This window comes from Cariama cristata, unplaced genomic scaffold (genome assembly GCF_000690535.1).
Source record: "Cariama cristata isolate BGI_N322 unplaced genomic scaffold, ASM69053v1 scaffold17779, whole genome shotgun sequence".
Lineage (NCBI taxonomy): Eukaryota > Metazoa > Chordata > Aves > Cariamiformes > Cariamidae > Cariama > Cariama cristata.
The window spans coordinates 41,396-58,628 of NW_009634230.1; the positions used below are offsets into that span (position 1 = coordinate 41,396).

The following is a 17,233-nucleotide window of genomic DNA, read 5'->3' on the forward strand; positions in this document are numbered from 1 at the left end:
ATCTATGCTTTCAGAGAAAGGTACAAAAAATTACTTTACCTCAAAGAAAATGCTGAAAATGTAGGTAGTAGCTCTGCAGTTTCCCTTCAGTGTCCCTGAACTGGCTTATACTCAAGTTTGATTAGAATTAACTGTTTGTTTGTTCTTTAGAGTTTGGTAAATACAATGTAAGTATATTATTGGTATAGAAGCACAGCATCTCTTCTTACTGACTTGAGCTGCATGACTGCTTTAGAGAGTAAGGAATTAACAAAATAAACTTCAGTGGATTAGTTTGAAATTTTGAAGTATATATTAGTAATGATAACAGACAAGAGAACTTTACTGGTTATTTCTTCTTCACAGTCTGTTTCATGCTTTATATCTTTGTGTGGGTTTTCTTTTTTTAAGATCTCTTTGCTTATGGCTAAATGTCAAAAGTCGGAGAACTTCCTCAGCGAACTGCAGCAGGCGTTTTCACAAGCAAAGAGAAGTGTCCAGGAGCAAATGGTAAGGCAGCTTAAGCCCAGGGATCGCTTGAACAGGACTGTTTGTCTAACCTTTGGAGCTCAATGTGTTTGTAAAAGACTTTGTCTTGCTGCTCAGCCAAGCTTGGCTGGAGAGAGCTATGCATCTTAACATGTAAAGATGCTGATGAAGTGAGCTCTGATAGCAAGTGCTGGACCTGTAACAGTTTGTAGGGTCAGTCTCATAATTTCTGTGTGTATGCGTATTGATTAATATGGAGATCAGTAGTCAACTTCTTTTCCCCCTTATTCATTATGTACATTCCATGCCCGTTTAGTATCTTATTTCACCTCAGATCTGAAGACAGAATAGATTTTTCTCAAGGCAGTGTTTTAGGATTCGTCACAAGTACTATCACTAGTGAATATTATCTTGAGTTTTAGAGATGAATGCTCAATGTTTTTGCAGATCAGATTTAAAATATCAGCCCTAACACCCAGGAAGAGAGAGATGTATGGGAACTACGTTTTTTTAAACTATTTTGAGCCTCGTGTAAGAATTAAGCCAGAGACTAGGAATAGGACCTCGTTTTCTAGGGCAGAGCAAAGTCTAACTTCCTTAGAGCAATTAATTCCCTTCTACATTAGAATCAAGTTTCTTCTTTTTTCCCCTCCCTTGCACAGCATTTCGGGGACTAAGAGCATTCATTCGCATGAATCCCAGTATTGCATTTCTGGGGTCTGGGATTGTAGGACATCAGGACGTTGCTTGCAGAAGTATTCTGTTTGATGTTCTGCATGAACGTGTGCCTAATGGAGATGCAGGAGATTCGGGAAATGTGTTATCTGAATATGCTTTTACGTGCTGTCCACCAGTAATGCAAAGGGCAGCTTCTGTCGGAGTTCGAGTCCCTGTTTCCCTGCACCAAAGCAATCATTCCTCTCAGAAGAGTTCACTGGATTTTTTTTTCTTTTGTAATGCAAGCAAAACTGTTTTCTTAATCCTTTTTCTTCAGAAGGGATCAGCTGTTTTGATGTTTACCTCAAAAGACAGTGGGAGGCAGACACCTGCCATTGAAAGTTTCAGGATGAATGTTTAAGGCTTTCAAATCACCTGATCTTACAGTTGAGTTGTTAGGTGATTTTAATAAACATCACTGCCAGTTCCCGAAACCACGTGTGATTTTCCCACCCCCATCATGAGCACAGCTAGCTAATGGATAAATACGGAAGAAAACTGGGAGGCTTAACAATGCTGTATTTATCACTTGCTTCCTCCTGTCTGCCTGTACAGTTAAGATTGATCTTGCCTTTATTTCTGGTGCATAGGCCAGGCAAGAGAGAACTGAACGTGTTGATCCACGCAATCATTTTGTTTCCCTTCTTTACAAACAATATCAATTCACCAGACTTTTGAAAGCAATGATAGTAAATGGGGCATGGAGAGATCTGAGCATGACCCTAAGTGAGAATTTATGCTTTTCTTTGCATTGGAGGCTGTCCTGACACAGTCAAGGGAGCAGGTTTCAGAAGAGTTGGTGAGACTGCAAAAAGATAATGAAAGTCTTCAAGGAAAACATAGCTTGCATGTCTCTTTACAGCAAGCTGAAGATTTCATTCTGCCAGAAGCAGCAGAGGTAAAACATTTTTAAATCATTAACACAAATAATGCATGTGAGTAGATCTTGCTGGAATAATCTTCTTTATCAAAAAGCTGACTCAAATAGCACAGTGAACAATAATCTGGATTTTAACCCTGTAAGTCTGTGATACAGAAACTCAGCAGTCTAATCCCACTGTGCCATGAGCATGCTTCAGGATATGGATAGATAATAATGAGTTAACTATGGCGGGACAACTGCTCAGTTGTCAGTAGAGCATGGGTTTATCCCAGTTCAGCTAGTTTAAGGTGTATTTTGCGACTATACAGACAAGTGTTCAGTCACCATAGCTCCAGTGTAGATGTTGATACAATAAATTGAGCTACATCAGTCACTTTCACTTCTGTCCAGGCATTGAGACCAGTAATAATCCTGAGCCTTGAATAATGATGAGCCTTGTCATCCTTTTCATGGCTGCTCCCTTACGCTCAAGCACATCAAGCTTGAAAGATTGTGGAGGGTGAAGGGCAAGGGGAGAGGGTCGTAAGCCTGTGGAGACATGAATCTTTATATGTTCTTCATTTACCATGGCCAAGCAAACTGTTTGTGATTTTGTTTTAATACCTTCTGAATGCAAGATCTGGTATGGTGGGACAAACCTCGGGGTAGCTTAACTTTTGTCTTTGGCTTGTATGCTGATAAATACAGTACTGTGAGTATCTGAAGATCATAATACAAATCTTTGCTAATCATTGATTCAGGAGCTCCGTGAGCTGATTTTAAAATATCGTGAAGACATAATTAGTGTGCGGACAGCAGCAGATCACCTTGAGGAGAAACTTAAGGCGGAGATTTTATTCTTAAAAGAACAGATTCAAGCTGAACAATATTTGAAAGAAAATATAGAAGAAACTCTACAGCTGGAAATAGAGAATTGCAAAGAGGAAATAGGTAAGCAGGGGTAAAGCAGTCTCAAAATAGGAATATTAGAAATTGGTAAGGTAAGTGGAGACTTGATTTTCTGATAAGTAGACTTCCCTGAATTTTAAATACTGTCCTTTTTTGATAGCAGATACACCAAAGCTGTGCAACTGAAAACAAAAGCGCAATTATTTGTTTACCTTTGAGGTACCTTTGATGTAGCACATGCTTAATTCTCCTGTAAACGTTAACAGAAGTAAACAGGGTATGTCCAGTTTCCTGTGTTTTACTTGCATTTAAGCTTTAATATTATTGTTTTTCAGCTTCCATTTCCAGTTTAAAAGCTGAACTGGAAAGAATAAAAGTGGAAAAGGAACAGGTAAGGAGGCCGTTCCTTGTGGGATTTCTTTTGGGTGGTTGTTTTTTCTTTTTTTGAGGAAAGATAATAGGATTCTTTTTTTCTGCTAGTTCTGTCAGTGACACTGTGTTGCTGTCTTTGACATCAATCTCTTCACATCAGAGAAAATGACCTTTTTTCCCCATCTGCCTTTGAGATGTCAGTAACACTTAGATATATTTTTGTATGATGTTTAGTATGCCCATTGTTGGGAAGGAAAGAGAGCTGAACTAAGGAGAGAATTCTGAAACACGTAACGTTATTGTTCCTTCATGTCAACATGCTTGTGGGATGCTGCAGGGCTGGCTTATTTGCATAGATAATCTTTCCTTTCTGTAAGAATGAGCACCACTCTATGCATTTAAACAGATTTTCTTACTGAAGGCACTGACACTCTACAGGACACTCTGAGTTCATTGCAACTCTTGGTATCAACTAAGAGCGTAGGTGCATGTATGTTGTAACTGCAGCGGTGTAGCTTCTGTAGCCATTTCAAAGGAAACACATAGGGTCATGCCTGGAACTTTGAAGGACAGAATAACTGTATTGATGCCAGGGTAGGACTAGGACACATTCGTAGTTCTGTTCCTTAAAAGGTGTTTTGTGTGTTTATGAATCTGTAACCTAAATATTGTGTTAACTAATTCCTAACTAATACTAGGCTACCTAATAATAACATAAATGTCAGGTTTGGCCATTTCTCTCCAGCTCCAAAAAGAAATAAATGGAGGGAAAGATAGGTGATTTAGGTGTTTTCCGCGTCCCTAGGAGAGATTATTTAGGTGTATTTTTGAGTCCTGGGAAAGACACTTAGGGTGTACTTCCTGTAATGAGGGACTGTGAGAAATTGAAATGTTAGGAGGTTTAGTTAATACTTTTTTTATTATTATAATATAGTTGGAAAGTTCTTCGCAGGAAAACCTGCAGCAGCTGGAGAGTCTGCAGGAAACAAAAAACACTCTAGAAGAACAACTGAAGAAGGAGACTGCAGCAAAGGTAGCTATGATATCTGGGTATAAAGTATACATGTGTCTTTTATGATGATGAAACTATGGTCAGAGAATGTGTTACTGTATAAGAATGAAAAAGGAAGCTTTTGAATGTTCATAAGATTCTGGCAGTGAAATAGTGTCCACTGGATGCAGTTTAAATCCTCCATCCCAAGCACTTTGCACTTGGATTTGTAAAGCAATGGATCTGAATTGCTGCTAACTTGAATATCTCTTTTGGATTGCCTTCCAAAATTAGGCTTCAGTAACATTTCTGCATATAGAAAGCTTTCTGAATAACCAAACCGTTGTTTGAATGCTTTGATACTTTTGATAAATATGGTTTTGTTGTTGCTGTAGGAAGGAACCCTACTTTGGCAGTCAGGTGAATTAATTGTGATCTGATTTCTCTCTCTTGGGGGTTTGTGTGTACGTGTGTGTTCCCGCCCCCCCCAACTCCCCAACTTTTTAAACTAAAACTTGAGACAGCAAGATAGCTATATTTTCGCCAGCAGATTACTGCTCTTCATCTATTGTCATATTTTGTTAAAACTCAGAAATCTGCTTTTTTATTCTGAGATCCTTGGACATAGTCCTGTTAAAAGACATGGGGCTTTTTCATACTTTAACCAATCTAATGACGATGTTTTTCTGATGGGTATTAACCCCTGATTTTGCAGTTAGGAAAACCGAGGTGTAGAAAGAGTGATTGGTTTATTTTTTTGCCAGGACTCTCAGAATAACCATGCTGCTTTGGTCTAGTATCATACTTTAATCAGTTTATACAAGCTTCTCCTTTTTTATTCAGTTTAAGCATAGCATAAAGAATCTTTTCCTCTTCAGGCAAACCTTGAACAGCTGGTATTTGAAGAGAAGAATAAAGCTCAGCGGTTGCAGACTGAATTAGATGTCAGTGAGCAAGTGCAGAGAGATTTTGTAAAGCTTTCTCAGACGCTTCAGGTAAGGGAAGTGCAATCAGTTTTTAAGGTGCTGCTTTTGTTTCTTTACTTCTCCAGAGCTGTGTAAAATAAGAAGTAGCAGTTGTAAATTTTATTATGTTGGTATTTATGAACTATTTTTAAAATGATTAGTATAATAAACTGATCAAGTATTCCTGGTATAATATTAGTATTAAAGCCTATTGGGGATTTTATTCAGATTACTTGATTCCAACCGATTCTCAGCAGAAAAGCCAGACAATTATTATACTAACAGGAACTGTAGAGAGCCATAAATGATGGTACCTTTAGACCTTAAGTATTTCATTGTCCATCTCCTGATGTTTTTCCAGTATGTTAATTTTCATAGCAAATTATTAGGGTGCAAGTATTTGAGGACAAAGTAAGGAACTTGTACTGTTTGATACAAATATATGAAATGGTTCTGCATGTTTAAATTTACTGCTTTCTATTTATACTATCTAAAAGTCTTATCCTTGCTATTGTCACTGTTGCTGTCCTTGTATTTCCTCCAAAAAGTGGAACCTGTAGTTGGCAATGAGATACCAAGAGGTGGCTGAAGGAAGGAGTTTTGGCAGGGTTGTTCATGGAGGCTAATGCCAGTTTGTCAGGCTGATCTCTCTTTTTGTTAACCATAGAGAGCATGAAGGGACTGGCGGGTTTTGTGTTTGCGGAGTGACTAACTGTCTCCTCAGGAAGCCAGGCTAGATTGGTCTCACCTTCAGTGTCTGTGTTTTTAGAATTTGCATCCTTCACGTTCCCTCACATTTCAGTTTACTTAGAAATCTTGCTCACAAAGGAGGTACTGAACTTCAGTGCTGTTTCCTTTGAGTTCTTGGCCAGTCTACTCAGTGAAATTCAGCAGAATTTAGAAATACAGAGTTTTTGAGTCAAGTGTTCAGATTTATTTGGAAAACTGAAACATGAATATAGGAGATTGTTTACTAGATAGAGATTAGCTGGATGGGCAATAGGGGACTGTCCTCTTTTGTTCTGGCTATTTCAGGAGGAGTAGGTAGGACAAAGGAGACTGTTGAATCATTCTGGCTAGTGAAGTTGCTTCTTGCTTGTCATCATCCCCTCTTTTAAAGTACTGCATGCACTGATTCATGCAGTTCTTGGAGCAAAAACATATACACCACTTGGAAGATGCATGGTGCACTCTTCCAAAACTTGGAGATAGTTTAGTAGGTCTTCAGTAATGAACTCAGTAAGTGTGGTGTAGCTCTGTATTTTGTGTTTTCTTTCTGCCCCAAAGCAGTTATTACACATTTAGTTTCTCGGCAGTTAGTGCTTTCAGTTTAAACAAGGGTTTGTGGCATCTCCACTGTACATAGTAGATGATCTAGTATCTCGTGGTAACACAAGATACTACCATCGAATAAGGATTTTGGTTCCTGGATAGCCACACAGGGTTATTTCCTTCCCTGACCTTGTCAGTGGGGAGCCTGGGTGAGTATCACTTGCGTGAGGTGTCCACTGGCCAAATTAGGTATCGGCAATGGAGAGGAAGGGCTAAAAATCAGTTAACCACTAGTTGGGAATTTACAACAGAATGCCCAGATCCTAATATAGAGAATGTGGAAGTTTGAATGTTTTTTAAAAAACAAACAAAACAAACCACAAACAAAAACCCAAAACAAAACCCAAAAGAAAAAAAAAGTGTGATCCCTCTGCATTCATTTCAACACAGTACTGCTGGGCACTTTTTCAGCGTGTAAGAAATAGCTTCAGATAATCAGAAAAAGCAAGTAACAGGAGAAAGCTTGGAAATGGGATGTTTCCTCCAAGAGCGTTTTAGCTTTGATCTTGAGAGGCTTGAAGGCGTATGTTAGGCAGGTCTGTGCTTCCTTTACATTCTTTCTGTGAAAGTTTTTACATTGCTTTGCACGTCTCCTCCGGTTTGCCTCACCAGTATGGTGTCAGTGACTGTTTATTAGGCAAAGCATAGAGTGATGATGAAGGCTTGCTTGAGCCCCCCAGGAAGTGGCTTTTTATTGTAAAAACCTAACTGCTTTATGTCTGCGTTCCTCCCATTCTCGGTTCTAAATTAAGCTTGTGCTCCTTCACGCCTTGCACTTTTCAGCCAATGATAATTTGATCTCCCTTCTGCTTGCGCAGGAACTAGGGGTTGCTAACGTGGCCTGTTGGCTCAGTTATGGTTATGCATGGTCTATGGTCTTGCATCGGCACGTTTTACTGGCTCAGTTGTGTCTGTTGGTTTTCTGTAGGTGCAGCTGGAGCGGATCCGGCAGGCAGATTCCCTGGAGAGAATCCGTGCAATCCTGAATGACACAAAACTGACGGACATTAATCAGCTTCCTGAAACATGACACCCTGATGAGCGGGCTCCAAGGCTGAGTTTGGGGTTTTTAACTCATCTTTATAGCAACATTAATTATTATTTAACTCTAACCGAAAGAGCAGAAGACAACAGAGGGGAGCAATGACTTAAGTTTTGTTTCTAGAGGGAAAAAGGTTTTGTACTGGGCAGGAAGAAAGCACAAGGGTGACTTGCAGTGTAGGAAGGAGAACTTTCTAATGGAAACACTAATGAGTGCGGTGTTTCGTGTTCCACTGAGTGGGATCGGTCCTTACATTCTGAAAAACTTCCCCTCTTTCAGCCGACTTCCTAACCTAATATAGAGTTTTGGAACATTTACCCTCTGTCTTTCCCTCTTTCCTTTCCCCCCACTACTGTGATCAAAGTAGCTGCTGGAAACCATATTGTCCCTCCAAAACATTGAAGAGCAAAGTGGTTGAAGTTTTTCTGTTTGAATAGTCAGTAACAGTATTCAGCTAGCAGAGAGAATGAGGTGTAGAGTATGCTGTATGAATATTTTATATTAAAATATGACTTTATTAGCAGGACACTGGATATTGATCTTATTTCATAACTCAGTGGTCTTTTTTTTTCTTTTTTTCTTTTTTTTTTTTTTAACCATTGACTTTGTGTTGAAGAATCTGAATGCTGCTGAAATGTCATGGACATGAGTGAGCTGTGTGTCACCTGAACAGATAAATGCTAATCCAAAAAAATGAAAAATATACTGAGAATTTAGCTCCTTGAATTTTTCTGTTGAATTCTAATACTTAAAGAAAAGCACAAGAAATGCACTGTTTTGTAATCTCTTTTCACAAATGTAATTTAGAATATGGAACTACAACTGCTTCTTTCTCATCTCTAAAGCTGAGCAGTACCTGTAATCCCTTCTCTGTGGCTAAAAAAAAAAAAAAAAGCTATTAAAAAATCCTCTGCATTGTCTGAGCATTGGCATGGGGTTTACGCAGGCCTGCTTTGCTCTGGTGGGTGACCCCAGATGTAAAGTTGCTAGCTTTCACTGGGAAGTCTCAAGGTAAGGTGCTGAATGAAGCAGTCGGCTTGACCCACGTCTTCTGGGTCAACTTAATAGTATGCAAAACAGTGATTGCACTCTCAGTCACAGAGCACAAATGCGAAGGAGCTGCATTATGCTGCTCGTTCAAGTTGGAAAGGTACAGTGCATCTCTTACTTTAAACTATGGTATCATGGTATACACTGTCCCGTATTTCTAAAATCGTATGTTTAAATTACAGTATGTAAAATGGCAGCAGAGGCAAGAAATTCTTGTGATCAATCAGGTGCTAGGTTTGCATTTCTTGTTCTATAAATGTGTGACGGTAACATGACCATTCCTTCTCCTTTTTCTCCTTTTGTTGGAGTTCCATGCACACAATTGGATAGCTATGGTTTCATGTACGGTTGCAGGTGTTGATAATACTGGTGGTGCAAACTGAGTTCCTCAGCTGGCCCCTACTTACAACTCATTTAAAAGAAAGGAGGCTGAAGGAGCAGATCACTACCTTCCAAAATTTATCCCTTAGACTTTCCTCCATTGCTTATTGTTTTTTCTTTACGTACTAGGCCATAGATTGGAAGGTGATGAAGAAAACCAGAAGTGACAGAAAACGTTCCAAACTGTAACGCACGTGACTATTTTAAGTGCTTAAATCCTATTTTTAGCAGTGTATATCCTGCTAGTAACATAAAGTTAGAACCGGTGGTTTTGAAGAGGAATGCCTTAAAAACAGCCAAAAAGCAGCATACAAGCTCAATTCCTTGTCACTCATTGCAAGAATTAAAGCATTTTATTCACCCTAGCAATTAATTCCTTTCATAATCCTGGCACCCAAAAGCCGTTTTTCCTACCTTAGTAATGACTGGACTAATAGACAGCAGAGTTGTCATCTTCTTAAGATGACACTTAATTTCACTTAAAAGTGAAATTGAAATGGGGCTTAGGTTCTTTATTAATTGGCTATTACCAGGGCTGGGTTTTTTTAACCTTTCTCACTGTTTGCTGAACTGTGAGGTGACAGCAGCTGCCTCCCGATGGGTAAATCCAATGCCAGATGTTTTGCATTCAGTTTTCCAATGGTTAGGGTCCTATTCTGTTGAGTAAACTTTGGAGAAAAAAAAAAATAGGAGCTGCAGAATGAAAAGGTTTTTCTTATGTTCCCTTCCTTCCCCAAAACTAACTTGTAACTGGTTACTGATACTTAACCTGGGCAGCAGTGTTTAAGGAAGCCTATCGTTGTACGGCAAAACTACAACAAATCCTGTATGTCTCTTTAGCAAGCTGAACATTTGAGGAAGAGCACCTGAAGGCTTATGCAGATAAAACATTTTTGGTTGAGTTTCTGGACTGTCCTCCTAGTGCAACAGAGCAAGAAAAGCAGCTGTTAATGGCCTTGCAGCATCCCTTTCTGGACCGTGGGTCAGTGCCCGTTGTCAGCAGCCCTGCCTCCCTGTCTGCTCTAAACAACCGTGGCTGTAGCTGACCATTTTTTGATTGTTTCAAATAATACAGGGCTAGTGTGGCTTTTCCTTAGTGTATTTTTACCAGTTGTTGCCATGGCTTTCTATAGGTGTGGTGTTGTCAGATTGCAGATGATAGCTGCAGGGTGTCTCTGCAGTCCGTGAGGGCAGACAGGTGAGTGGGCAATCAGTTTGTGATTGTTCGTAGACACAGTGACAAATGCGACAGTTGCCGAATGGAGTTCTGCATGCGTGTGTGTCTGTTCGTGTGCATGCTTGTGTATTTTTCTCAGCAGACAGCGATGACACCAGGCCGAAGAGGCTGGAGGCGGACGTGGTAGGGCATGAAGGGGCCTGAGATGAGAACTCACCTGAAAGGGGTGGTGCTGGCTCTGGGCTTCCTTGCTTTTAAACCAGGCACTGGGCGAGTCAGTGAAGGAACTTTCTTTTGGTTTGGAGAGGAAGGGTGTACAATTATGGTGTGGTTGGTTGCCTTTTTACCACCTTGTTCCATCATGCACCCGAACGCCCTTACTCCTGTTTAAGTACTAGCTGTGACCATTTTAGAGTTGGAACATGAGTGACCTTTTTCACCAACTGATAACGATCATACCTTTTTAACAATTTCTTCTTTTTAAATTGGAAACTTGACTGTTCACAGAAGTGGTGGGAGATGATGTGCTCACTACAGAGAGCTGTCCTCCTAACCCGGAGGGGCTGTCCCTCCCAGGGAAGGAAACACAGCCTCAGAAGCAGTAACTCAAGCTTCTGCTGAACTCCAGAAAATTAAAAAGAGGCCTTTAAAAAAAAAACAAAACAAAACTGTGTGTGCCAAATTTGCGCAGCAAATTTAAAAGATTGCAAATTAACTGCAGTAAAAGCTCTTGGTGTAGATACTCACTGGATGGATGATGCTGTTATAGCTCATAAAACATCAGAAGACAAATGCTCTTCCCTCCAGTTCTTGGTGTTCTGGAGCGTGATTTCAGTAGGGTGGTAGGTTCTCCTTGCTTAGTAAGAGATTGGGAACAGGCACTACTCCTAACCTGGCAGGTCAGCTACGGTACGCAGGGTCAGTGGCTTAGAGAACTGGATTCTGTTCCTGTTGACTGTAAAAGGGACGAGATGGAGTTTTGTATGCATTCCTATACTTGTATAGTCTTAATCTGTACAAAAAAAAAAAAGTGTTCTTGCAGCATGTCTGGTAACCTTGTTACCTAACAGGTACTAAGAGCCCTCCTTTCCTTACAGCTTTACTTTGGCACCTCTTGCCGTGCCCCTTTTGTAGCAGTGCAGTACTACTTTTCAAAACTGAGCTTGACCACATCACCTTTTCTAAGGGGTGGGGGGAGGGGACAACAATTATTTATTGTCCGCTAGAGTTTGTCTACAGCAGATAAATAATTGGCCTTTGTATGTCAAGACGGACTCCAGAGCCATCTTTTGATGAAGGCAAACTGAGTGTTTGGAAGTTAATACTGCATTCCAGTGAACCAAGCCATTGGTGTCCTGTGCAATTGTGGGTGTAGAATTCTGCTGTCTACAGGATTAAGTGTAACCATTTGTTAACTGTATTGAAGGTGTGTCCTTGATGAAGAAAGTGTTCCAAATTAAAACAAAACAAAACAAAAAAGCTGCTGAAGTGTGTGCGCTTCTCTGGTCTTTCTACTCTGCCTTCTGCCACAGGCCCGCCCCGCAGTACCCATGGACCAAAGGTAGGAGAAGTCTCCCCGAAAAATCCCAGGGCGCTTTCTGAAGGAAGCAGCAGCTCCCACACTACCGAGCTAGCTGTGAGTACTACACTACAATGTACTTGACATAGAATACCTGCTGCAGTCTCCTTCCCAGGAGAAAAGCAAAAAAACCAGCCCGTAAGGAGTCTTAGCAAAAGTATTTTATTTCACAGTCCATCTTTACAAAATAATAAGTAAAAGGCATATTGTTCAACTTACAAATGTTAAATATACAAGGGGAAATACCAGGGGAAATTAAAGCTCATCCAGCCTTTCGGTGTAGGTTGCTCATGGTGGACGCGTTAGAAGTTCACGTGGTTTCTGATGTCATTGATCTGTTTTACCATTTCCCTTATGTGTTCTCCCCTTCAAGAAAAATAAATCCAAGTCAAAAGGCTGCAAGTCACTTCTGCTCAAAACTAATCAAGAACTAATCATCTACTTCACATGGTAGAAGCAGAAAATGGGAGCACTGTTGCAAGTCATTTTGTTAATTATAGGCTGGAAACAGACTGCCAAGAGATCCTTGAGCAAAAAGCAGACTTAAACTAAATGCTTTAATCATAGCCTAAGATGGGCAGTGCTGCTGTCAGGAGCTGGCGCATTTTACCCTTCAGACCATCTCAGCCAGCCCCTCAGGCAGCACAAGGCTAAATGACACCCCAGCAAGGCGAACGAATTGCCTATGTAAGTGCCAGGGCTTGAATTCCACAGGAGGATCCAAGCTTTAACTTACTCTTCTTTCAGGACGGTTTGGATGCACTTGCTCTGGTAGGCACTGAGGGTGATGCTGGGTTTTCGGGGGCTGGTACCCTTTTCCATCTTTTTCTGCTGGTATTCCTTTTTCATTTTAACCTAGAAGTCACGCACAAAAAGACCCCAGTCAGCGTCGGTACTGCCTGCCAAAGTGGAAGCTTCTTACAGTCACAACCTGGTGTGTCATACTGCAATGAATGGATTCTCTTTGGGTTAAAATCTGCTTTCTTTTGCACTCCTCCTCCAGCACAGAAAACGTTACTGCTAGGGCTGAGGAAGGTGCGCAGACTTTCTTTCTTAGGGTTTATGCTGGGTTGCAGAAGTTCTGCCTATATTACTAACAAGGCTCAGAAGTTATTTTAGTCTGGTTTTGCTAATTTAACAAAAGAACAAAGTTACTGGATCGGAAGGACTGTATTCTGTCAGCACTGTCATTGGGTGAGAGTGAGGTGGTGTCAGTAACCTCCCAGCCAGATCGTTTGTTCTCCCACCTGTCTGATAGCATTGCTCAGGTGCTGCAGCTGGTCATGTATTGTCTGCAATTCTTTCTTCATGTCTTTTTCACTGTCTGCTAGAACAGGAAGCTGAGAGTGGAAACTCCGAAGTACTTTCTTCATCCTTGACGTACAAAGCAAGAAAAGTTGCTGAATTAACTTGCCTGTTAGACCAGTTACGCTAAGACACCAACAGTCTTGCACTTCTGTCACTCTTCCGAAGTCTCAGGGGCTCAAGTCTTCACTTTCCTCTTGCAGCTAGTCCCACAGGGCGTTTCTAAATGACAAGCTGACTCAGTCTGGACCTGAAGTAGTACTGAAAAATCACCACTGAGCCCCCACAAAGAAAATTTCAGAAGCCCAGTCTTCCAACAAACCAGCGTGGCACTTTCTGCCCACTCTGTTCTACCACACTTGCAAATTTGTATTTAACAGCAAGTGACCTGTCATGAAATGGAGCGTAGTTTGCACTCACCTGTTCATAATATCTTCTTGCTTCTCTTTGGCTTCCTCATACTTGTCAGCCAAGCGCTCAGCCATTTCCCGCAAACTTTTCCTTTATGCAAGTGAGAAATGTTTATTTACTTTAGATTTACATGCGAGGCAAGTCTGTATGTGGAAACAGGCCGAGGACCCTGAAAAAGCAAGCTGGAGCAGGGAGTGAACCTACATGCTTAATTATAGCTGGAAAGGCATTCGCTTCTCACTTGTTTCACACAGGACCCTGTGTAAAGTACTTTTTGCACAAAGGTGCATCACTCCTGGTGTTTGAATTGATAAAAGCAGAAAGATTGTACTTACCTCTCCTCTCGACAGTAATTAAGATCTTCCAGTTGTTTCTTTTTCTGTCCCCACAGCAGCTTCACTCTTAAAATAAACACATACATAAAATCAAACCCCCCGCAACAGCAATCCAGTCGAATCAGGATTTACACCACACAGAAGACAGGACAGAAGTGATTAATGCTCCTGGGAGTATGAAGAACTAAAGACACTGAAAAATGGGCAGTGGAAAGAACAAACTCTTTCTTCCATTTTGTCCTAACTTGATAATATAATTAAATAACTATAATTTGAAGAAGCAGACACTTAATGCAGTTTTCCTTTGTCAGGATTATTGCTGAGGTCAAAGGATTTCCTGCCACCCACAGGCACGAGCAGACTGACAACAGCAAACGAGAAGTATTTTGTGTGTGTGTGTGTGTACTTTTTTTTGGTTTCCCCTATGAGCCACTATAGAGATCAAGTATTACGCTCACCCCTGCTTTCCCTGGTAACTCAGTTTTCAGTTCTTGTATTCCATTAGTCTTCCATGAGTACACTTTAGTCATTTCCAAGGGTTAGTCCAGCAGAGGAGCTTTAGTGGTCAGCACTTAGTCCTGTTGCTTCACAGAGACATTGTACAGCACGCAGTCATAAGGGTTTTGTATTACCTTTGCTGGATTTCCTCTTTTGCCAGATCTTGTTTCAGTATGTATTCCTCTCTGAACACTTGTGTGGCTCGGCTAAGAAGCTGAAGGCATTCTTCAGGGGGAGGAGCAGCATCTTTATCAGCAGACCTTAAGAATATTAGAAACAGGTTTTTTGCAATCTTACTCGAACATGTTCCTTTGAAAGGTTACACAATTTACAGTGTTTATGGTAAGGGGTCTGGGGGGGGCTCAGTTACGGAGGTGAGGGACTATAATTAAATCCCTTGGCTATAAATCATTTTTCTTACATGAGGAAATCCCACAGTATCTTAAGATACTCAAAACCCAATGGGACAAGCGATGAGCAGCCTCATCAGCTAAGGTCAGCCCTGCTTTGAGCAGGGGACTGGAGTAAGCCGATCCCCCTCCCAGCCTACATCGTTACGTGATTTGATGCCATCTCTCTACGGCCAGAGAGGCACACGTCGGCTGCAGGAGCTGTGCCCTCATCATTGCTACGTCCAAGATAATGCGCTCTTCAAGCAGGAGCTGATGAACGCACCCAGTATTCCTGAGACCCTTCCCTCTTCAGGCCGCCTAGGAAAACATGCTGACTTACTTCAGAAGCAAGGGATTGGCAGAACTGCGCTGCAGGATGCTTCGGATATGCTTCTCAAACGAATGCTGTGCCTCAGCCAGGATACGGAGAGGGGAAACGGCAACATCTTTGTCTTCTCTAGTACACAGCAGGGGAGGGGATGCAGGATGGACTGTACTTCTACCAAAGAACGTCACATGGGAGAACACAGTTTAAGCCAGAAAAATTTAAACTATGTCAGATTTTAAATGGTAGTTCAAGTGAGGAACTCATCCACTGTGGAATTAATGTATTACAGCAGTAAGTAAGTGTGCTAAGAGAAACTATTTCAATTATGTGGTAAATCCAGCTCTAGACAAGGTTGGTGGAGCTAATCCCCACATCTGTCTTTGGCCACAGCTGAAACTAGCAAGAATCATAAATACCCTTTTACTTAAGAGCAAAAAACTTCCATAACAAGGCAAGTAAGCACTTGAGCAAAAGAATGACCTGCCTTCCAAAGCAGCCTGCTAGGTCACTGTCTACCTGTGTAATTTCAGGTAACCGGGTTTAAAAGAGCTGTAAGAAAAACCTATTTAAGAACACGGCAGAAATAGTTTTAAAAAAAAAAAAAAAAACAAAATAAAAGGTCTGTAAGAGAACCTGACATTAATACTGGTACCTGTCATACATTGAACAGTGTTCTCTGCAATAAATAAAAATGAAAATAGTGAGTGTCTTCCCCTCAAGGTGTTTACTTAATTGTGCAAATGCAAATCTACTACACTAGTCTGTATCTCTCCCACCACCCCCAAGCAAAATAAAGTTGCTTTGGAAAGGCACACTAAAATCCCACTATTTTTAAAGCACTTTAAGAACCCACTTTTTTTTTTTTTTGCCCCCCCTTTCATGCAAGCGTAACCTTGGTGCCCATGAAGAATGTCTATACTACTCTCTGTAAGCAAGCTTTTGATTTGCAGATTCCTCATTACAAAAATGAAGCAAAAAACCCCCAACACCACCATCAAGAACCTTTTGATGCAACTCTTGTTCTCATACTCGTTAAAAGTGATACAGATTAATTATATCCCCTACAACCACCTTATCAGTAGTAAATAAGTACTATAATAACACTGAAGTGCTCAGCCAGGGAGTGTTCAGAAGGCAGCCTTCATTGTGTGTCATAAGAGGTGCAAAAGTCTGGGGTGGAAGAAGCAAAAGAATAACAAAATAATATCCTGAAATCCTTTTTATGCCACCGTCACGGATTTCAAACCAATTAAGAACCACGTACAAGAGAGGCCTTGTAATACACTCATAGGTGTTTGTGATGCAGATCATTGTGGGCCCTAGGATGTCAGAAACGATCCAAAATCCTCTAATTGGAGCAGGTTGCCTGAAGGGAAGAAAACACAAGAATTACCCTGTCGTAAAAGTTCTTTGTTGCTGAAGTTGTGCAAGTTCACACCCTCAGAAAAGCTCTAGCTATAGCAAGCAGCCTAAGCCAGACACCTTTGATTAAACTAAGAACCACTCCCCAGAATGAGTCCTGCAAAATAATTATTCCCATACCACACGATCTGATGGGCAGTCAGATGTACCAGGACAAATCGTCCACCCCTAGAGAGGGAGCAATTTTGTACAACTTCACTGTGAAAGAGAAGCAAAGACCTGCTGTGTCCCAGGAACCGTTACCCACTCGTAGTGCAAGGCACAGCCTTCCTCAGGAGAGAACGCAGCTGCTCCCCGTACCGCCTTTCTGCTCCAAATGCCCTCTCCCCACGTAACTACCAAGACCCTTGGAGAGTCACCAGCACTGCTAACTTCGGGAGTCCTTTAGATTCAATGACTTAACGCCTATTGATAAACATTTTTTCTGTATTTTCATAGTGTTTAATACATAGCAGGCTATAAATATGATTAGGCCTCATAAGAGTCAGAAAATAAAGCAGATATAAAGATACATTACACGGCCCAGCAAATGCTGCCTCTTAAGCCTGGCGAAACTCAAAAAAATCGGATGTTCTTTCACGGCATTGTTTGATCCTTAACAAGGGGATAAAAGGAACATGGCAGCATTCAAGACTCTTAGCCAAATCAAAACTCAGCATTGTCCAGCGTCAAGCAAATGGAAGTGAAAATTCCTGCT

The 17,233-nt window shown here is 41.0% G+C and overlaps 2 protein-coding genes across 2 annotated transcripts in view; one reads left to right on the forward strand and one right to left on the reverse strand.

The window, feature by feature from the left end:
- Window positions 1-8,184, forward strand: part of RABEP1 (rabaptin, RAB GTPase binding effector protein 1) — a 31,137-nt gene extending 22,953 nt beyond the window's left edge. Inside the window, exons 11-17 of the mRNA XM_009707085.1 lie at window positions 391-489; window positions 1,943-2,083; window positions 2,809-2,998; window positions 3,292-3,347; window positions 4,263-4,361; window positions 5,198-5,314; window positions 7,545-8,184. Of these exons, the coding sequence (XP_009705387.1) occupies window positions 391-489; window positions 1,943-2,083; window positions 2,809-2,998; window positions 3,292-3,347; window positions 4,263-4,361; window positions 5,198-5,314; window positions 7,545-7,646 (804 nt within the window). The 3' untranslated portion in view covers window positions 7,647-8,184. The remainder of the gene's footprint in view (window positions 1-390; window positions 490-1,942; window positions 2,084-2,808; window positions 2,999-3,291; window positions 3,348-4,262; window positions 4,362-5,197; window positions 5,315-7,544) is intronic.
- A 3,802-nt stretch (window positions 8,185-11,986) lies between these two features.
- NUP88 (nucleoporin 88kDa) overlaps window positions 11,987-17,233 on the reverse strand; it is a 10,118-nt gene continuing 4,871 nt past the window's right edge. The window contains exons 9-16 of the mRNA XM_009707086.1: window positions 16,379-16,480; window positions 15,127-15,285; window positions 14,529-14,654; window positions 13,897-13,962; window positions 13,571-13,651; window positions 13,093-13,219; window positions 12,582-12,700; window positions 11,987-12,211 (exon numbers count right to left, since the gene is read on the reverse strand). Coding sequence (XP_009705388.1) covers window positions 12,148-12,211; window positions 12,582-12,700; window positions 13,093-13,219; window positions 13,571-13,651; window positions 13,897-13,962; window positions 14,529-14,654; window positions 15,127-15,285; window positions 16,379-16,480 — 844 coding nt within the window. The 3' untranslated portion in view covers window positions 11,987-12,147. The remainder of the gene's footprint in view (window positions 12,212-12,581; window positions 12,701-13,092; window positions 13,220-13,570; window positions 13,652-13,896; window positions 13,963-14,528; window positions 14,655-15,126; window positions 15,286-16,378; window positions 16,481-17,233) is intronic.